The sequence below is a fragment of the Lolium rigidum genome, chromosome 2 (genome assembly GCF_022539505.1).
Source record: "Lolium rigidum isolate FL_2022 chromosome 2, APGP_CSIRO_Lrig_0.1, whole genome shotgun sequence".
NCBI lineage: Eukaryota > Viridiplantae > Streptophyta > Magnoliopsida > Poales > Poaceae > Lolium > Lolium rigidum.
The window spans coordinates 113159896-113175999 of NC_061509.1; the positions used below are offsets into that span (position 1 = coordinate 113159896).

Genomic DNA, 16104 nt, shown 5'->3' on the forward strand with positions numbered 1-16104 from the left:
CAATGGGGGTGGCTAGGTCAAGATTTGATAATTTGGCTAAGTGCCACATATGCCTCTATGCATATGTTGGATTTTATTTTGTTTCTTACTTGAATTGGTTGGTAAGTGCTTTGTTGAGTGTGTTGAGGTATTTCCAATCATCTACACCAGGTAAGAAAACAAAGTTTTAGTTTTTACACAAAATAGCCATGGGCTTGCATATGCCTTTATTATTTAATATCATTTCTTTTTATTTTGTTTTAAATAGATGGTGATAATGAAGATGAGGTTTAGGTCTTAGTGGGGTTTACCATGGTTCATCACTATTTAGAGAAGAAAGAATGGTAGAGTTCAAAATTTATATATTAGAGCTATAGGCCCACATATGTCTTTTTCTTTTATCTTGGTTTCTCAAAATAGATCCAAATGATTTTTGAGAAGGTTAGGGTTTAGGGTTTTTCTTATTTGATTTCTTTCTCTTTTATTTTATTTGGTTGGTGATCTTCACTTGATCACTTTAGGGTTTTAGGGTTTATCACATAGCAAAATAACACCCATCATGACAAAACACAATTATTATGTATGAGCACTAGACATAGTACTCTATGTAAGAAAAGTTTTTGTTGGTTCTCATTTTTGGAAAAAGGAAATTCATTTTCTCTTTGCTTTAAAATTCGGGATGTTACAAACCCTTCCCCCTTAAACAAATCTCGTCCCGAGATTTTAAGAAAAGTTAGGTTCCTAAGAGAGATTGGGCGATATGATTTTAGCAGGGAACATACTTGGCATGGCTTGAGGTGCTTCTTGGTCTTCATGCGGCGGTCATGTTGTAGAGGCGGCCGTTGTTGTTATTCGGTTCCTTCTTGCGGCAAAGCGGCGTTGGTTCTGAGCAGGTGCAGCGGGGTTGCCGGCAATCTTGGCAAGTCTCTTGGGGCACTCGTTGGAGTAGTGTCCCACAATTCCACATTCATAACAAGTTATGGTTGACTTGTCCTTGGGGTTGATGGGGATGGCATTACTTCCAGTCTTTGGGGCGGTGTTGTTGTTGTTGTTGTTGTTGTTGTTGTTGTTGTTGTTGTTGTTGTTGTTGTTGTTGTTGTTGTTGTTGTTGTTGTTGTTGTTGTTGGTGCGATTGTGGTTGTTGTTGCCTCCGGGCTTCGGGGGTCCTCCGTGGTTGTTGGTGTATTTTGGGCGGTAGTTCTGTGCAGGGGGCTTGTTGTACTTTGGAGTATATCCTCCAGATGAGTTGTTGCGGTACTTCTGGGTATTGCTGGACCCATGCTGGTTCATCATCCGGCGTTTGCGGTTCTCGTTGGCTTGGTGAAGCTTCCCTTCCATCTGGATGGCGGAGTCCACCAGGGATTCTAAGTCAGCAAAGGGAATGTTGACCAGTACGGTCCGCATCTCGTCGTGGAGTCCGTTCGGAAATCTTTCCTTCCTCTTCTCATTGGTGTCGGTTTCGTCCGGGGCGTACCTTGACAGAGTAAGGAATCTGTCGCGGTATTCTACCACAGACATTCTGCCTTGCTTGAGTTCGCGGAACTCGTCTCTCATCATCTTGATCAGTCCTTGGGGCACATGATACTTGCTAAACTTCAGCTTGAAGTCTTCCCAGGTCATCATCTCGTCCAGCATTCATTGCGCGGGCGCCGGTCCACCGGGCTCGTGCGAGTCCTGACAGGTAGTGGGTGGCGAACAGTACTTTCTCGGTGGCTTCAACTTGCGCAACCTCGAGGTTGTTCTCCATTGTCTGGAGCCAGTCATCTGCATCGAGGGGCTCTTCGGTCTTGCTAAAAATAGGTGGGTTGGTGTTCTGAAAGTTCTTCAGTTTTGACCCAGGGTGGTCGTGGTTTCCATGGATGTTGTTGTTCTGAGCAATCAGCTGCAGTGCAGCAATGTTGGCTTGGCGCTCAGCTCTCTCGGCTTCTCGGTCGGCCATCATCATCTCTAGCATCTGCAGCATGGCGTCTTGGGTGGCGCTGCGGGTTGGTGGGGCCATCTGAGTATCGGAGTAGATGATAAGATAAGAGGGAAATTTCTACGGTTTGTTTGAATTTAAGTTCACAAGTTCAAAACTTGAAAATTGAGTAGTGTTGAGGGGGTAAAAACCAACAACACTTTTTCCATTCATACCAAACATCACACATTACAAATCTAACACACCATTGGTTTGAAGAACCATTCATTCGCGCTACGATACAAGGGGATCCTGATACAACTCACACCTACTTAAGTGCTGGGGTGATACTACTCTTCCGGGTGGATTCTTCGTCTTCACGGGTGATGTGCTTGGCGAGAGGCAAGGGCGTTGTCCAAATCCCTGCGGGTTTTGTACAGCCTGAAGTCCTGGTGTGCTACATAGGGGTTCATCTCCGTGGGTGGGGGCATGGTCATCGATCGTCCCATGGAGTCATGTCTTGGGTAGTAGATGAAGCGAGTGTTCCGGATCTTGTTCTCATTTTGTCCGCACAGACGGGCAATGGCTTCTTGCATAGCACTGACTAGTCCTTCCTTCCAGGTGCTTCCCGTTACAGAAAACCAGATGGTTTCCCATACCGGGGCTCCAAGATTTCTTCGTAGATCAAGTAGAAACTTCCCACCGAGGTGGTTCTCCGGAGTGGTTGTTGAGGGGTATTCCGAAGAACTCGGGATACGGGTGTCCTAGATATTCCACTAGTTGCTTCAAATCCTTTTCGAACTTTAGGTCGCCTCCGGGACCAAGCTGATAGATCTCCCATTGGTACTCCATCTGTGAGCAATTAGGATAAGTAAGTTAAAGAAGTAGTCAAGTGTGCAAAATTTTATGTAGGCTTGCCAAGAAAGTAGAGTATAGATTTCTCTTTTTTGAAAAAGATCTCAAGGATAAGAGTAAGAACAAGTTTGCACAAATATTCACTTCATTGGTTTTTGAAACTAAGTTTTTCGGACGTCCATTCTAACTAGGGTCTCCTAAGGTCAAACAATGGCTCTGATACCAACTTGTCAACACCCGGATTTTTAAGTCCAGGTGCTCGTTATGCCATACATCGCAATCCCATGAATATTGTTGTTGCGAGACATAACGAGTTGAATATCATAAGTCATCATTCACTACATATCATAGTCGTCTTACAAATAGATCACATGATCCAATATTACAATAATAGTTGAACTATTGTTTCAACACACATCACAAATACATAGCGGAAGCGTAGATAGAAGGGGACTCTATAGTCCACGGGCCAACGCTTGACGTCGGGAGTAGTCCTAGTTGTCGTAGACGTCCTGCTGTCCATCCTCTTCATACTGCTGTTCCTCTTCATAGTCTGGCCATTTGAATAGCCAGGGACAAAGCCATGAGTACTTTAAAGTACTCGCAAACTAATACTAATGTAAGTACTAACAATTGGAGTAAAGGGGGGGTGCTAAGCTCTAGTTTCTTTTGCATAAAGCCAGTTTTAGTTCACAAGTAATTGAAATAAAAACTCTTCAAGTGCTAACTAACTCAAGTAGGGACATTAGTGTCATCCCCACAACTCAGTTGTGTTTTCAAGTCAAAGTCACCATTTCAAGTTCAAATCACAAGTCACCCTTCACATGTCACATTTTTGAAAAGTTCGATGACGGAACAAGTATGGCCTTTCCAACCGTCCATAACCGTGGACGCGGCTATTCGAATAGTTCTACACTCTGCGGAGGTCGTACACTTGTGCCACAACATTTGCAATAATCCGTCGGGGTTAAGCGGCCCTGATTTATCACACTCCGTGTGCGGACTACCAACCATAACCTTTCACCTACATACCCTAGTATAGGCACCTCTCCCCATGAGCTTGGCCTCCCAGAGTGAAGACAAACCGTCGACTCGGGAACCGCACGGGGCTTGGGCCGGACATTCACCTCATATTCACGTCATATCACATCATTTCATATCTCTTTGGAGGCAGCCCTTGGCATAACCCCGATGACGCTCGTTTAGAGGGAACCCATACTAAGATATATAAACTTCTAGTTAAGCCCTACCCATATCAGGTATTGTGGGGGTACTTGTAAAATTGGAATGGTATCGCATCCGAACCCAACCATCGCTTTTGTAAAGTTCACCAAGTCATTCACCAGTCATGTTCACCTTCAAAATCTTTCAATAGAATGACTCATCATTCCAAGGTTTTCAAAGTCATTTCAATTCACACGTTCCCAACTAGAGTGGTCGCTTTTAGGGTTTAGCACTAGCATCTAAGTATGAAGGGTGCTAAGTAATTTGCTTTGCTTCTAGGCTAACACTAACCAAGTGAATCATGAATTAAAAAGTACTTTGATAAAACAAAAATAAATAATCTTGAAAAGTAAAACTGGGAAGTAGGATCATGAACATAAGGTAAATGGGTAATGCCTTGCTCATGGTGAGCTTTGCACTTTGCAAGAGTATTATCTTGCAACAATATAACTTGCAATGGTGTTAGCTTGCAAGAGTATAGCTTGCCTTGGTTGTTGAGGTGGTCAAAGTGATCTTCTTCTCCTTCCTCTTCGTAGAAGACCTCCTCCTCCTGATAGTCTCTGGTACTAGCGTCTAAAATACGAATACGAGGATACAATCACCAAGCTAATTCAATGGCTATCACACATATTCACACAAGCTACTCTAAGCACACAATTAATATAATTAGGGTGCATTGGTTGTGTTGCTTGAGGACAAATAATTTCCTCTCATTTCATATGTAAATGTTAGTTTCCATATAGTTCTTGAGGAGTAATTTCCTCTCATTGAATCTTCTTTAAGATTTAATTTCTCAAACAATCACTCATGAATTCAGGTTGTCCTAAGTCAACCATTCATCATCATTATTTGAGAAAATGATTTAAATGAGGCAGAGATACCTCATACTATTTAACACTTCTACAAATGATTTAAAATCTCCAAATATTTCATATGAGAGCATTTGACCAAGGGTCCAAACTTCATAGGAAAGTACTTGGGACAAGATTTAAATGAAGTGAAACACTTCATATAATTTACACAAATTAAACTAGCATCACACATTACTATTAAGTAGGTAGATGTGTTGTTTTCTTATTTGAGAAAAAAATAATTTCCTCTCATATTAATTAAGGTGTTACTTTTAATTACTTAGAGAAAGAAATTCCTCTCAGTATCTGATCAAGATTTAATTTCTCTTATGAATAATATATGACCTAGGTTGACTAAGTCAACCTCTTCATACTCATCATTTAAGAAAATGATTTAAATGAGGTGAAGCACCTCATACAATTTAATCCTAATATGGTAAAGATTTAATATCATTAAGCAAGTCATATGAGACCTAAATGACCAGAGTTTCTACCTCATTTTAAATTGTTCAAGACAAGATTTAAGTGAGAGAAAAACTCCCATGATTTATTAATAGTTTTGGACCATATCTTTGACTAGAAATAGCCATATAGTCCTTTATTTAAACTATGGCATGATCATGCAAAGTAAGCATGGTATATTTTTGCATAAACAATTAGTACAAGTGTAATGTGACTTATAGGAGTTGGAATTAACTTAAAATCATTTACAGTTGATTTTTAATAATTATTCTAAGGCAGAAAAGTCCATGTCTTGTTTATTTTGCTACTTTAATTCTACAACAGATATTGGTTTGATTTCAGTGGCATTGTGTAGAGAAAACTCTAAGCTTTCCAAAAATATAAAGTTTGTAAAATTTGGCCACGTAGATTTGGAGTTATTCAATTTATAGCAAAGCATCTGATAACAAATTATCTAAAAAGAAATAAACGAAATTTGAATTTAAACGGGGGCGGGAAACAGAGTTGGGCCGAATTGAATTAAAACGGCCCACGTCCAGCCCACCACGCGTCCACGCACGCGTGGGCTGTCCGTCGCTGGGATCCACCAGTCAGCGAGTCATAACACCCGAAGCGGTACCGTTTGATGGTGGCCGTGCGATTAGATGCGGATCCGACGGTGCAGCGGCGTCGTCTTCGTCGGAGGGAGGAGCGTGCTGGAGCGGCAGAGGTAGGGGGTCGGCGGTGCTCCTGGACTCCGGCGAGGGTCAGCGACGTGCGGCGACGATGTTGTCGAGGAAGAGGAAGCAGCTGGTACCGGCGGCGTCTCCGATGGTGGCCGAAATCGATGGCGGCGATCTCGGCACCTCCGCGGGCTCCGGCGATAAATTGGATGGCTAGCGGCGGCGATGTGCAGTGGAGAGAAGCGGAGGAGCTTGAGAAGAGAGAGGGGAGTGAGTTTGCTGTGGAGGTGAAGGCGCGGGGACGGCTCCTTTTATAGGACGCGAGGTGCCGTGAGGGGCGCGGCAAGGGTGACAGTGACGCGGCGATTCCGGCGAGGGATAGGGGTAGGCGAGGTGGGCGCTAGGTAGGCGACGTCAAGACGGTTCGGTGAGCGTCAACGGCGCGGCAAGTCTTGGCGTACGGTGGTCGGGCGAACGCGTGTACGGCGCGGCCGCGGCGGGTGGAATCGTCCTCTCCGGCGACGGCGAGTACGAGCAGGTCACGCGAGCGTGTCCGGCGCGCTCCACGTGGCGTGGCGAGTACCATGGCGAGCGGAGGCGGTCGGGGTACGACGGAGTACGGCGAGCGACGCGTGGCCAGTGACGTCCGCGGCGTGTATTGGCGCGACGTCATCGGCATCCTGGGCGATTCTGGGCGCGCGATTTCCGGCGACTGTCGGCGTTGTCCGTGGCAATGGAGATGCTAGGCGTGACCAGGGAGGTGAGGTGGAGGTACTGGACACCGGGGCCAGGGTTGGAGATGAAGGGGAAGAGAGGGTGGCGCGACATGGTGGTGACATGGCCGGCATGGCCATGTCCTTGCCTCCTTAGGGTTTCTCCTTGAGTTCTTATACATGCATGGGTTAGAGAGAGAACCAGGGGACAGGGTAGAGTAGCTTGGGTCGGTTGGTTTGGCCAAAACATCAATTTAAGTAGAGTTTGCAATTATTCCATATTTGCCCAAATCCATTTCTTGCAAATTTTGGTTGAGCTCATATGGTTACACAATTTGAAAGTGGTGAGTTTGGTTAAGTGGTAAATGACCAGAGACAATTATGTGTGGTGGTGGAATTTAAAAAATCAAAGAATTGCAAGATTTGACAAAGTGAGATTGTTGCACATAATAAAAAGTCTCAACTTTGCATGAGCATAGTTTTTTATCCAAAGTGAATTTTGCATGGTTGTCTTTACAAAAGTTGTTCATCTTGATGTCCTCTTGGATGACATGCAAGGAATTGAGAAAGTTTAGTTTAAAAATCTTGAGATACAAAGGCTCAAAGTAGTGACCAGATTATAAAAGACAGTTTTGACCATTATTTTATGTGTTCACAAATTGAGTTTAAATTTGATTTGATTTGTGTTTCTTTGATTCCAAAGGTTGTAATAAGTGTTTAGTAACATAATACAACTAATGGTGAAGACCAAAATAATCTAGGTCAAAGATTTAGAAAAATGGCATAAACCATATGTAAGGGTTTTTTGATTTTCTAACTTTTATTCTTTTATTTTTCTTTGCTTCACTTTGACAAGAGTGAGGTTTATTTGGTGTTAGAATAAGTTGGGTAAAGGGTTCAAACCATTTTGAGGCAATGGGGGTGGCTAGGTCAAGATTTGATAATTTGGCTAAGTGCCACATATGCCTCTATGCATATGTTGGATTTTATTTTGTTTCTTACTTGAATTGGTTGGTAAGTGCTTTGTTGAGTGTGTTGAGGTATTTCCAATCATCTACACCAGGTAAGAAAACAAAGTTTTAGTTTTTACACAAAATAGCCATGGGCTTGCATATGCCTTTATTATTTAATATCATTTCTTTTTATTTTGTTTTAAATAGATGGTGATAATGAAGATGAGGTTTAGGTCTTAGTGGGGTTTACCATGGTTCATCACTATTTAGAGAAGAAAGAATGGTAGAGTTCAAAATTTATATATTAGAGCTATAGGCCCACATATGTCTTTTTCTTTTATCTTGGTTTCTCAAAATAGATCCAAATGATTTTTGAGAAGGTTAGGGTTTAGGGTTTTCTTATTTGATTTCTTTCTCTTTTATTTTATTTGGTTGGTGATCTTCACTTGATCACTTTAGGGTTTTAGGGTTTATCACATAGCAAAATAACACCCATCATGACAAAACACAATTATTATGTATGAGCACTAGACATAGTACTCTATGTAAGAAAAGTTTTTGTTGGTTCTCATTTTTGGAAAAAGGAAATTCATTTTCTCTTTGCTTTAAAATTCGGGATGTTACAGCTTCGCTTCCATTGTTCCACACAAATCAATTCGACTCGCCACATGCGTTATCCAACACAGGAAAACTTAAAGCTCCGACCAAGTAGCCTGCCGTGAAAGATATTCGGCCATTTTCAACGAGTAAGGCCCCATCTTGTTGCTCATGGGAAGAACCACATGTGGTGCGGCGTCCTTGGCCATAACTCCTTCCTCACTCTCTCTCCGCTCCCCACCTCTCATATTATCCATGGTGCAATGTCTTGTGAAAATGCTAAGTTCGTGTCCACGAGTATGAAAGCAAGGGAGGAAGTCCATGATGGGAGAAGACTCAAGTCCAACAAGAGAGGAGCTTGGATGTGGAGAAGAAAGCTCTAGGCCAGGATCCAAGATAACCTCTTACCCAATATCACCTTTGCTAAGGATTCTACTGGATCAGTGGCCACTGACAAGAGCAACCAACCTTATATCGTGTTCTGTGCATAATGTTCCATCGCATTGGATTCACCATGGACGCATTTGGTAGCCTGGGTCTAATTAGCGCACCACTGGCGCGCAGTGAGAAGGGAGTCGCCGCGAATGGGCCACCATAAAACGCGTGTCATTTGGTAGCCTGGGAGGCCTTTTCTGCACCGGAGAGGGAAGTCGGCCCCCATTGTTTGGGTGCCTGCACGGACGACTTTTTGCCCTGCTTGTGCAACCCACACCCTGTTTGGTTGCAGATATGAGCGTGCTGTGGTAACTCCTTCCCTTAGAGTGGTGAGGTTACACAGTACTGCTAACTGAATAACAACACATTCAGCTATCAAAAGTTGCTGGTAATACACAACAAGTACTTACCCTACTAGGCGATGCATCACGAGCGAAGCAACTATATTTCGTGATGCATCACAGGTTCATCCCACGAGGGGTTAGTATATACCACCTCGAACAAATTCATCATTACAGACCAGGGATCAGGTTCAAGCAAGTCCTAGCTAATGGAGGGATACAAGAGCACCTCCCAAAATCAGCAGATCATGACGAAGGAAGCAGAAGCACTAAGCACGAAACTGCTTGCGTAGCTAGGTCCTAAGATAGATTCTCCTCTCCGATGGCTGCAGCTTACGATACTCGGCATACTCTTCTTCGTCGTCTACAATGAAGTCGATTGCCCTGACCAGCAAGTTAGGTTGGAACAGCTGCACCCTGCAGACAAATCGGGGCGTGAGATCGTCTTCATCTGAGCATAATTTGTGATCGGGGTCCCGACGTACTGACGATGCCTCAGGTAGCGTTGGAATCCACAAGGAACAAGTGTTAGTGCGGATGACATTGACATACTTTTAGATCTATGAAGGAACTCATGAGTCTTACTACCTGAATGTACTCATGCGCCAACTCTTCATCAGCAGCATAGAAGCGGCAACCATCTCGTTCCAGTCCAGAGTGCGACCGGATTTCATTTTGAGTATGATGCTCCACTTGGTCCTCCAGTTTCTGGTGTGGTTGCAGATCTGAAGAGTGGTCACATGTATGCCAGCGAATGCAAGAACATTAGTAGCTACCTTCTTCATCTGCTCCTCTTTGAATCCCAAGTTAAAACAGATGCCGCTATGGACGAGCTGAACCAACCGGTTCAGCACAAACTCTGAAAGCTCATGTTTCCAAACCATGGCAGGTTTATCTGAAAACAGACAACGATGACCATTGACAGTAGGAGCAGAAAGATCAGGGGAGTCCAATGGTATGATCGCCTACATGACAAATAGTAGCACATCAATGAACTACCTCTACCACATCCTTAAGCACTAGCACATCAATGAACTACCACTACCACATCAACATCCTTAAGCACTAGCACATCAATGAAGTACCACTACCACATCCACATCCTTAAGCACTACCACATCAATGAACAATGAGAAAAGAAAGAGCGGTCTTACAGTCAGAGGCAGCACCGAGGTCGGGGAAGCAGGGGACCCTGGCGAAGATGCATGCAACACAACTGTCCTCGTGGAAGAGTGACATGCAATGGCGACAACCATCCCCGTGGTAGATTCAGATGCAACCTGGACAACCTCGACAACCTCGATCGGCGGTGAAGGAATAGCCTACAATGGATTCGTTCAAACCCCCGGTGTATCCAAAAGATCTAGATCTAAGGCTAGGGTTTGCAGAAGTTTACCACAACCAAAGTCATCGACGCAGAGGAAGAAGACGACCATTCGCGGCCATTAGCCGCCGCCACAGCCACCGTTGCCGCCACAAGCCTCGCCGACCGTGCGGGTGAGGAAGAGTCGGCCATGTCGCTAGATCGGGAAGGGTGGATGAGCTCGAAATGGGAGGAGATGGGGGATTTGGATTTAGCGGTGAGAGAGCCGCCCCTATATACGGTGGTGAAATTTGGAGCACGGTGACCGAATTCATCCCGCCGAGATTTCGCCGTACCGCGCCAGATCGCGCCATCTCCCATTGTGGCTCTGCGGGAACGCGGCGTTGTCGACTTTTGCGGAGACGAGGGTGGCTCGCTAGAAATGGCTGAACCGGGCGTTCCTCTAGGGCCTGACCCTAGGGTGTTATGGGAAGCGGTTCCTGCAAAAACGCGGGCGAGGCCAGGTAACCAAACGGACCGAAAATTGCTGACCCGATGCGAGCCAAGCCGATACTGTATCTCGTATTATTCGTCTTTCCCATTGGTTCTCCCACGAGTCTGTGAAGATCAGCACAACCCTAGAGGTTCACCCTCGTCAGAACGTGTGCTCAATATCGAAAATGCCTCATATATACTCACGTGACCAATCAGCCAATTCAAAAATCATTTTGCCGTTAGTGACTAGAGTTTGTTGTGCGGTTTTCATTTCTTCATGAATTTTCTTTGGTTTTCTATTATGGTTTCAAATTTTCTATTGTTTTTTCCTTTCTATTTCCTTTCCCTTTTCCCCTTTTTATATATTTCTTATTTCTTATTTCTCATTCCTTATTTTTTATTTCATTTTGATTTTTTTATCTTTTCCTTTATGTTTCCTTTCCTTTGTCTTTCTCTTTATTTTTCATGTTAAAAATATTCATGCTTTGGACGAAATGTTCATGATTTCTAAATTTGTTCATCTATCGAAATAATGTTGATGCAATTCCAAAAAAATGTCCATGTTGTTTTATGCAGGTGAACATTATTTTAGACACATAAATATTTTTATATATGACACAAGTAAATATTTTAATTTTCCAATGCAAGTTTTTTCCATTAATCTTCCCCTTTATGTTTTCTTTCATTTCTCTTTCATTCATGTGCTTTATATTAAAACATTCAATTTCTGAAAGAAATCTTCACGGTTTTTGGAAAAATGTTCACAGTTTTTAAAAAGCTCATGTTTTTGAAAGAAAGGTTTTGCATAGTTTATTCTTTTTATATACCAAAAGAAATTTTTATTCAACTATGTTTTATGAATTTTTTATATTTGACATAAATGAATATTTTTGTAATGAATTGTTTTTATTAATGTATTTCCTGTAAATAAAGTCAAACAAGAGAGTGAAAGAAAATTAAGTGAAAACAAAACACAAAAGAAAAACATAAAAGTAAAATAAGAATAAATAATACTTATGAAAAATCCAACAATTTTTGCTTTTTAAAAATATAAAAAATGGGAAAAATATAAAAACGAAACCAAAAGTAGTTCACAGGGGAAAAAAGAAATTAAGAATACAAAAGAGGAAACGCCTGAAAAATAAATGCTTCCCAAACGGACAGCGCGTAGAAGTTCCAATAGCAACCTGAGTTGCGACCCTAAATGGGCCAGGCCCACTACACGTCTGCTCGCTAATTTTCGCTGAAGGCGGAGAATAGGAGAGCTCCCCGTCCAATTCACCTCGGCTGTCCGTTCGTTCTCTTTGCCTGACGCTGCGCACAGGAGACGCGAGGCGCCGAAGCTCCGCTCGACGGCGGCGGCGCAGGTACCCCGTGATCCCGTCCTCCCCCGTCTCTTCTCAATCTCCGGCGCGGCGCACGCATCTCCCTGATCCATCTCCGCGGCGCCTCGTCACCCGTTCGCCCCATCCCATCTATCCCTCCCCGCTTCCCCATCCCAACGTCTCACTCTCCTGGAGCTGCTCGCCGACCGCCCCCCGGCGTGCTTCGCCGTGTCTTTGCTGTTTCTCATATGCTGCCGCGGAATTTGTTTGTTTTGGTCCTTGATATCAAGAACCACATTTAAGCAGTTCAGAAGCAACCAAACTTTAATTGACGATACAAAATGAAGCAGCTTGTCACCTTCTTGTCAGGATTCGTAGCTGTCTTCCACTGTCCCATTGTTGAACTTTCCCCATTGTTTCCTCCGTCCTAAACCCCAAGCCGCCTCCATTACTCCTCCCACCGGAGCGCGCCAGCTACCTCGAACCGTCCGGCAGACCTCAGGCGTCCTCCTCCCCTTCAGCTGGACCGACATCCGGACGCGCTTCCTTTTCCTTGGGTAAGGAAGCCCTAGCTTGCTTTGCCTTTTTGCTCTGGCCTTCACTTTGCCGTGAAACCCGACCAGATTCCTCTTCTTCAACATCTTCCGCAGCTGATCCCGCTCCCCGTTGGTCAAGGTGCAGCTGCATCCGCCATGTCTTTTGGTGTCTGCCTGAACTCATACAAATAGCCGTTATTTTCAGAAAAGAAAAGGAATCCTTTGGAATTTTTGCATTCTATAAGAGTTTAGTGGTTTTCTCTACTTCCTCGTTGTTCCATTTTTGTAGTGTCTAAATCTTCTCACGAGTCTGTGCTAAATGATTGCTTTCCATTTTGTCTTGCAGTTAAACCATGCCTGCGCAAACCAAGAAGAACGGCGATGGCGGAATCGGTGCTGCCCTCGCTGGCTTCGTCTCGAGCAACCAGGATTTGGGCCCCATCGTGCGGCATGCTTTCGAGTCCGGGAAGCCTGACGCTCTCTTCCACAACCTCAGGGGTATCGCGAAGAGCAAGGAGGTTGAGATCGAGGAGCTTTGCAGGCTTCACTATGAGGAATTCATCCTCGCCGTCGATGAGCTGCGTGGGGTGTTGGTTGATGCTGATGAGCTCAAGGGTGTGCTGTCGGGTGAGAATCTCCGCTTGCAGGAGGTTGCTAGTGCCCTGCTGCTGAAGCTCGATGAGCTTCTGGAGTCTTATGCCGCGAATAAGAACCTTGGGGAAGCGCTGGCAACACTGAAGATCTGCCTGCAGGTCACTAGCCTCTGTCAGGTGTGCAACATGAACATTGCTGAAGGCAAGTTTCACACTGCGTTGAAGACTTTGGAGCTGATTGAGAAGGACTACCTGCAAAATATTCCTCTGAAGCTTCTTAAAAAGGTTATTGAGAAAAAAGTACCGATGATGAAGCTGTATATCGAGAAGAAATTTTCTGCTGAGTTTAATGAGTGGCTCGTGTACATCAGAAAGTTTGCCATGGTGATTGGACAAGCCTCGATACGCCAAGCCACTTTGGATCGTCAAAAAGATGAGGGAATGCGTGCCCGGCAGAGGGAAGCAGAAGAATGTAGCCGTGTCGGGTTTGATGAGCATGCTTATGCGTTGGATGTGGAGTACATAGATGAAGAATCAACACTAGAGTTTGATCTTACACCAGTATATCGAGCATACAACATTCACACCTGCCTCGGCCTTGCGGAGAAGTTTCGAGAATATTACTGCAGTAACAGGCTCATGCAGCTTAACTTGGACATGCAAATTTCTACAGCACAACCTTTCCTCGAGTCCCACCAGCACTTCCTTGCTCAAGTAGCTGGATTTTTTATTGTTGAAGACCGTGTTCTTCGAACTGCAGAGGGACTTCTATCTGAGAGCCAGGTTGAGACAATGTGGGAAGCATCTATTTCTAAGGTCACATCTATTTTAGAGGAACAGTTCACTCGCATGGATGCTGCTAACCACCACCTCCTTGTAAAAGATTACGTCTCTCTTCTGGGCGCAACCATGAAGAAGTATGGATATCAAGCCACATCTTTGCTTGAAGTTCTTGAAAAAAACAGGGACAAATATCATGAGCTGCTTGTTTCTGATTGTCGGAAGCAGATACAAGGTGTATTTGCGAAGGAATCGTATGAAAGGATGGTTATAGAGAAGGAACATGAGTACAACACGAATGTCGCAACATTACAACTTGAACCCATTCATGTAGTTCCAGTTTTGCCATACGTTGCGTCATTTTCCTCTTCAGTTCCAGGTTCTTGCCGTATTGTGCGTTCTTTTATTGAGGATTTGGTAAGCTATTTGTCATATGGTGCAATGGTGAACTCCTATGATGTTGTCAAAAGATACCTAGACAAGCTTTTAATTGAGGTACTTAATGATTGTCTCCTGAAATTGATACATAGCGGTAGTTTGGAGACTGCGCAGCTGGTACAGATTGCAGGAAATATTGCTATTCTTGAGCAGTCATGTGATACATTCCTCTGGCATGCTGCCCAGCTTTGTGGTCTTCCTAAAAGGCTTCTTGAGAAGCCTCATTCTGGTTTGACTGCTAGAGCTGTGCTTAAAGCCTCCCAAAATGCAGCGTTCAATGCATTAATAACCTCGACCAATTCCAAGATCGATGAATTTATGTTGCTGTTGACTAGCATCAATTGGACAGCAGAGGAAACTCCAGAACATGCAAATGACTACATGAATGAAGTCCTCATCTACCTTGACATGGTAGTATCGACTGCACAACCAGTTCTTCCGAGGGAGGCCCTCTTCAAGGTTGTTTCTGGTGCACTCAGCCACATCTCAGACTCTATAGTAACAGTTCTTCTTAGTGACAGGGTGAAAAGGTTCAGTGTCAATGCTGTTGCAGGTATTGACATTGATCTGAGATTGTTAGAGGAGTTTGCAGAAGACAGATTTCGCAGCACCGGGTTGTCGGATCTTAGAAATGAAACAAGTTTCAAAGATTGCCTAGTCGAAATTAGGCAGCTGACCAATCTTTTGCTCAGCAACAAACCTGAGAGCTTCATGAATGCTGTAATCAGGGAGAAGAATTATGATTCCTTGGATCACAAGAAGGTAACCATCATCTGTGACAAGTTCAGGGATACTCCAGACAGTTTGTTTGGGAGCCTTTCAAGTAGAAACATGGTGCAGAATGCTCGAAAGAAATCATTGGATGTCTTAAAGAGAAGGTTGAAAGATTTTAGCTGAGACTAGCTATGTTGAATCTAAAATAAGCTGGCACCGCTTGAGTAGAACAATCATAAGTGTTGGTAGCTGTTTTCCTTCACTTCCATCTTCTGTTTTCTTCTTGTTCTTAGAACGTTTGTTCTGCTCTTGGAAGTGGAGCTAATGTAGTTTTATGACCTCCGATAATGCCAATATCATTAAGGGGATAAACATCTATTAAGACCAGAATGCGTAACTGCTTGTGCTAAGATCAATATAAGAATCAATTCTGACGAAATATACTCTTGTTTTGTGTGATGTTTTTATGACAGTACCCATCCTGTATGCTTTACTCCAGGTGCTTCTCTTGCAGTGCTGTTTCTATGTGCTGGTTTCTTGTTCTTTACTCTAGAACCGTAAGTCGATTTCCCTGGCCTTCAAATTGTTTTTTAGGTAAGAGATTATAGGGTTACATTTTTGAATCGGCTAATATCATTATGAGAATCAAATCTGACAAAATATAATTTGTCCTATGCATTAAGTCTAGAAGGAACTGCACTCTTGTTTTCCATGATGTTTATATGACAGTACCCATCCTGTTTGCTTTGCTCAAGTGATTCTCCTACGGTGTTGTTTCTATGTGCTGGATTTATTTGTTGCTTACTCTGGAACTGTAAGTCGATTTACCTGGCCTTCAAATTGAATTCTAGGCAAGAGATAATAGGATTACATTTCTAGGTGTGACCTCCTCTTTTGATTTCTCCATCTTCAGGTTATCAATTATCTCTTCCCATATCGAAAAAAAATCAA

At 43.7% G+C, this 16104-nt stretch overlaps 1 protein-coding gene across 1 annotated transcript; it reads left to right on the forward strand.

The window, feature by feature from the left end:
- The first annotated feature begins 12110 nt into the window (after positions 1–12110).
- On the forward strand, positions 12111–15374 carry LOC124687122 (exocyst complex component SEC15A-like). The gene is made up of 2 exons (XM_047220958.1): positions 12111–12134; positions 12975–15374. The coding sequence occupies exon 2, from the start codon at positions 12982–12984 to the stop codon at positions 15334–15336; it is 2355 nt and encodes a 784-aa protein (XP_047076914.1). The 5' UTR covers positions 12111–12134; positions 12975–12981; the 3' UTR covers positions 15337–15374.
- The last annotated feature ends 730 nt before the right edge of the window (positions 15375–16104 follow it).

Bases quoted from the DNA above. Each gene is read 5' to 3' on its own strand.
- LOC124687122 (XM_047220958.1), top strand. From the start codon at position 12,982: ATGCCTGCGCAAACCAAGAAGAACGGCGATGGCGGAATCGGTGCTGCC.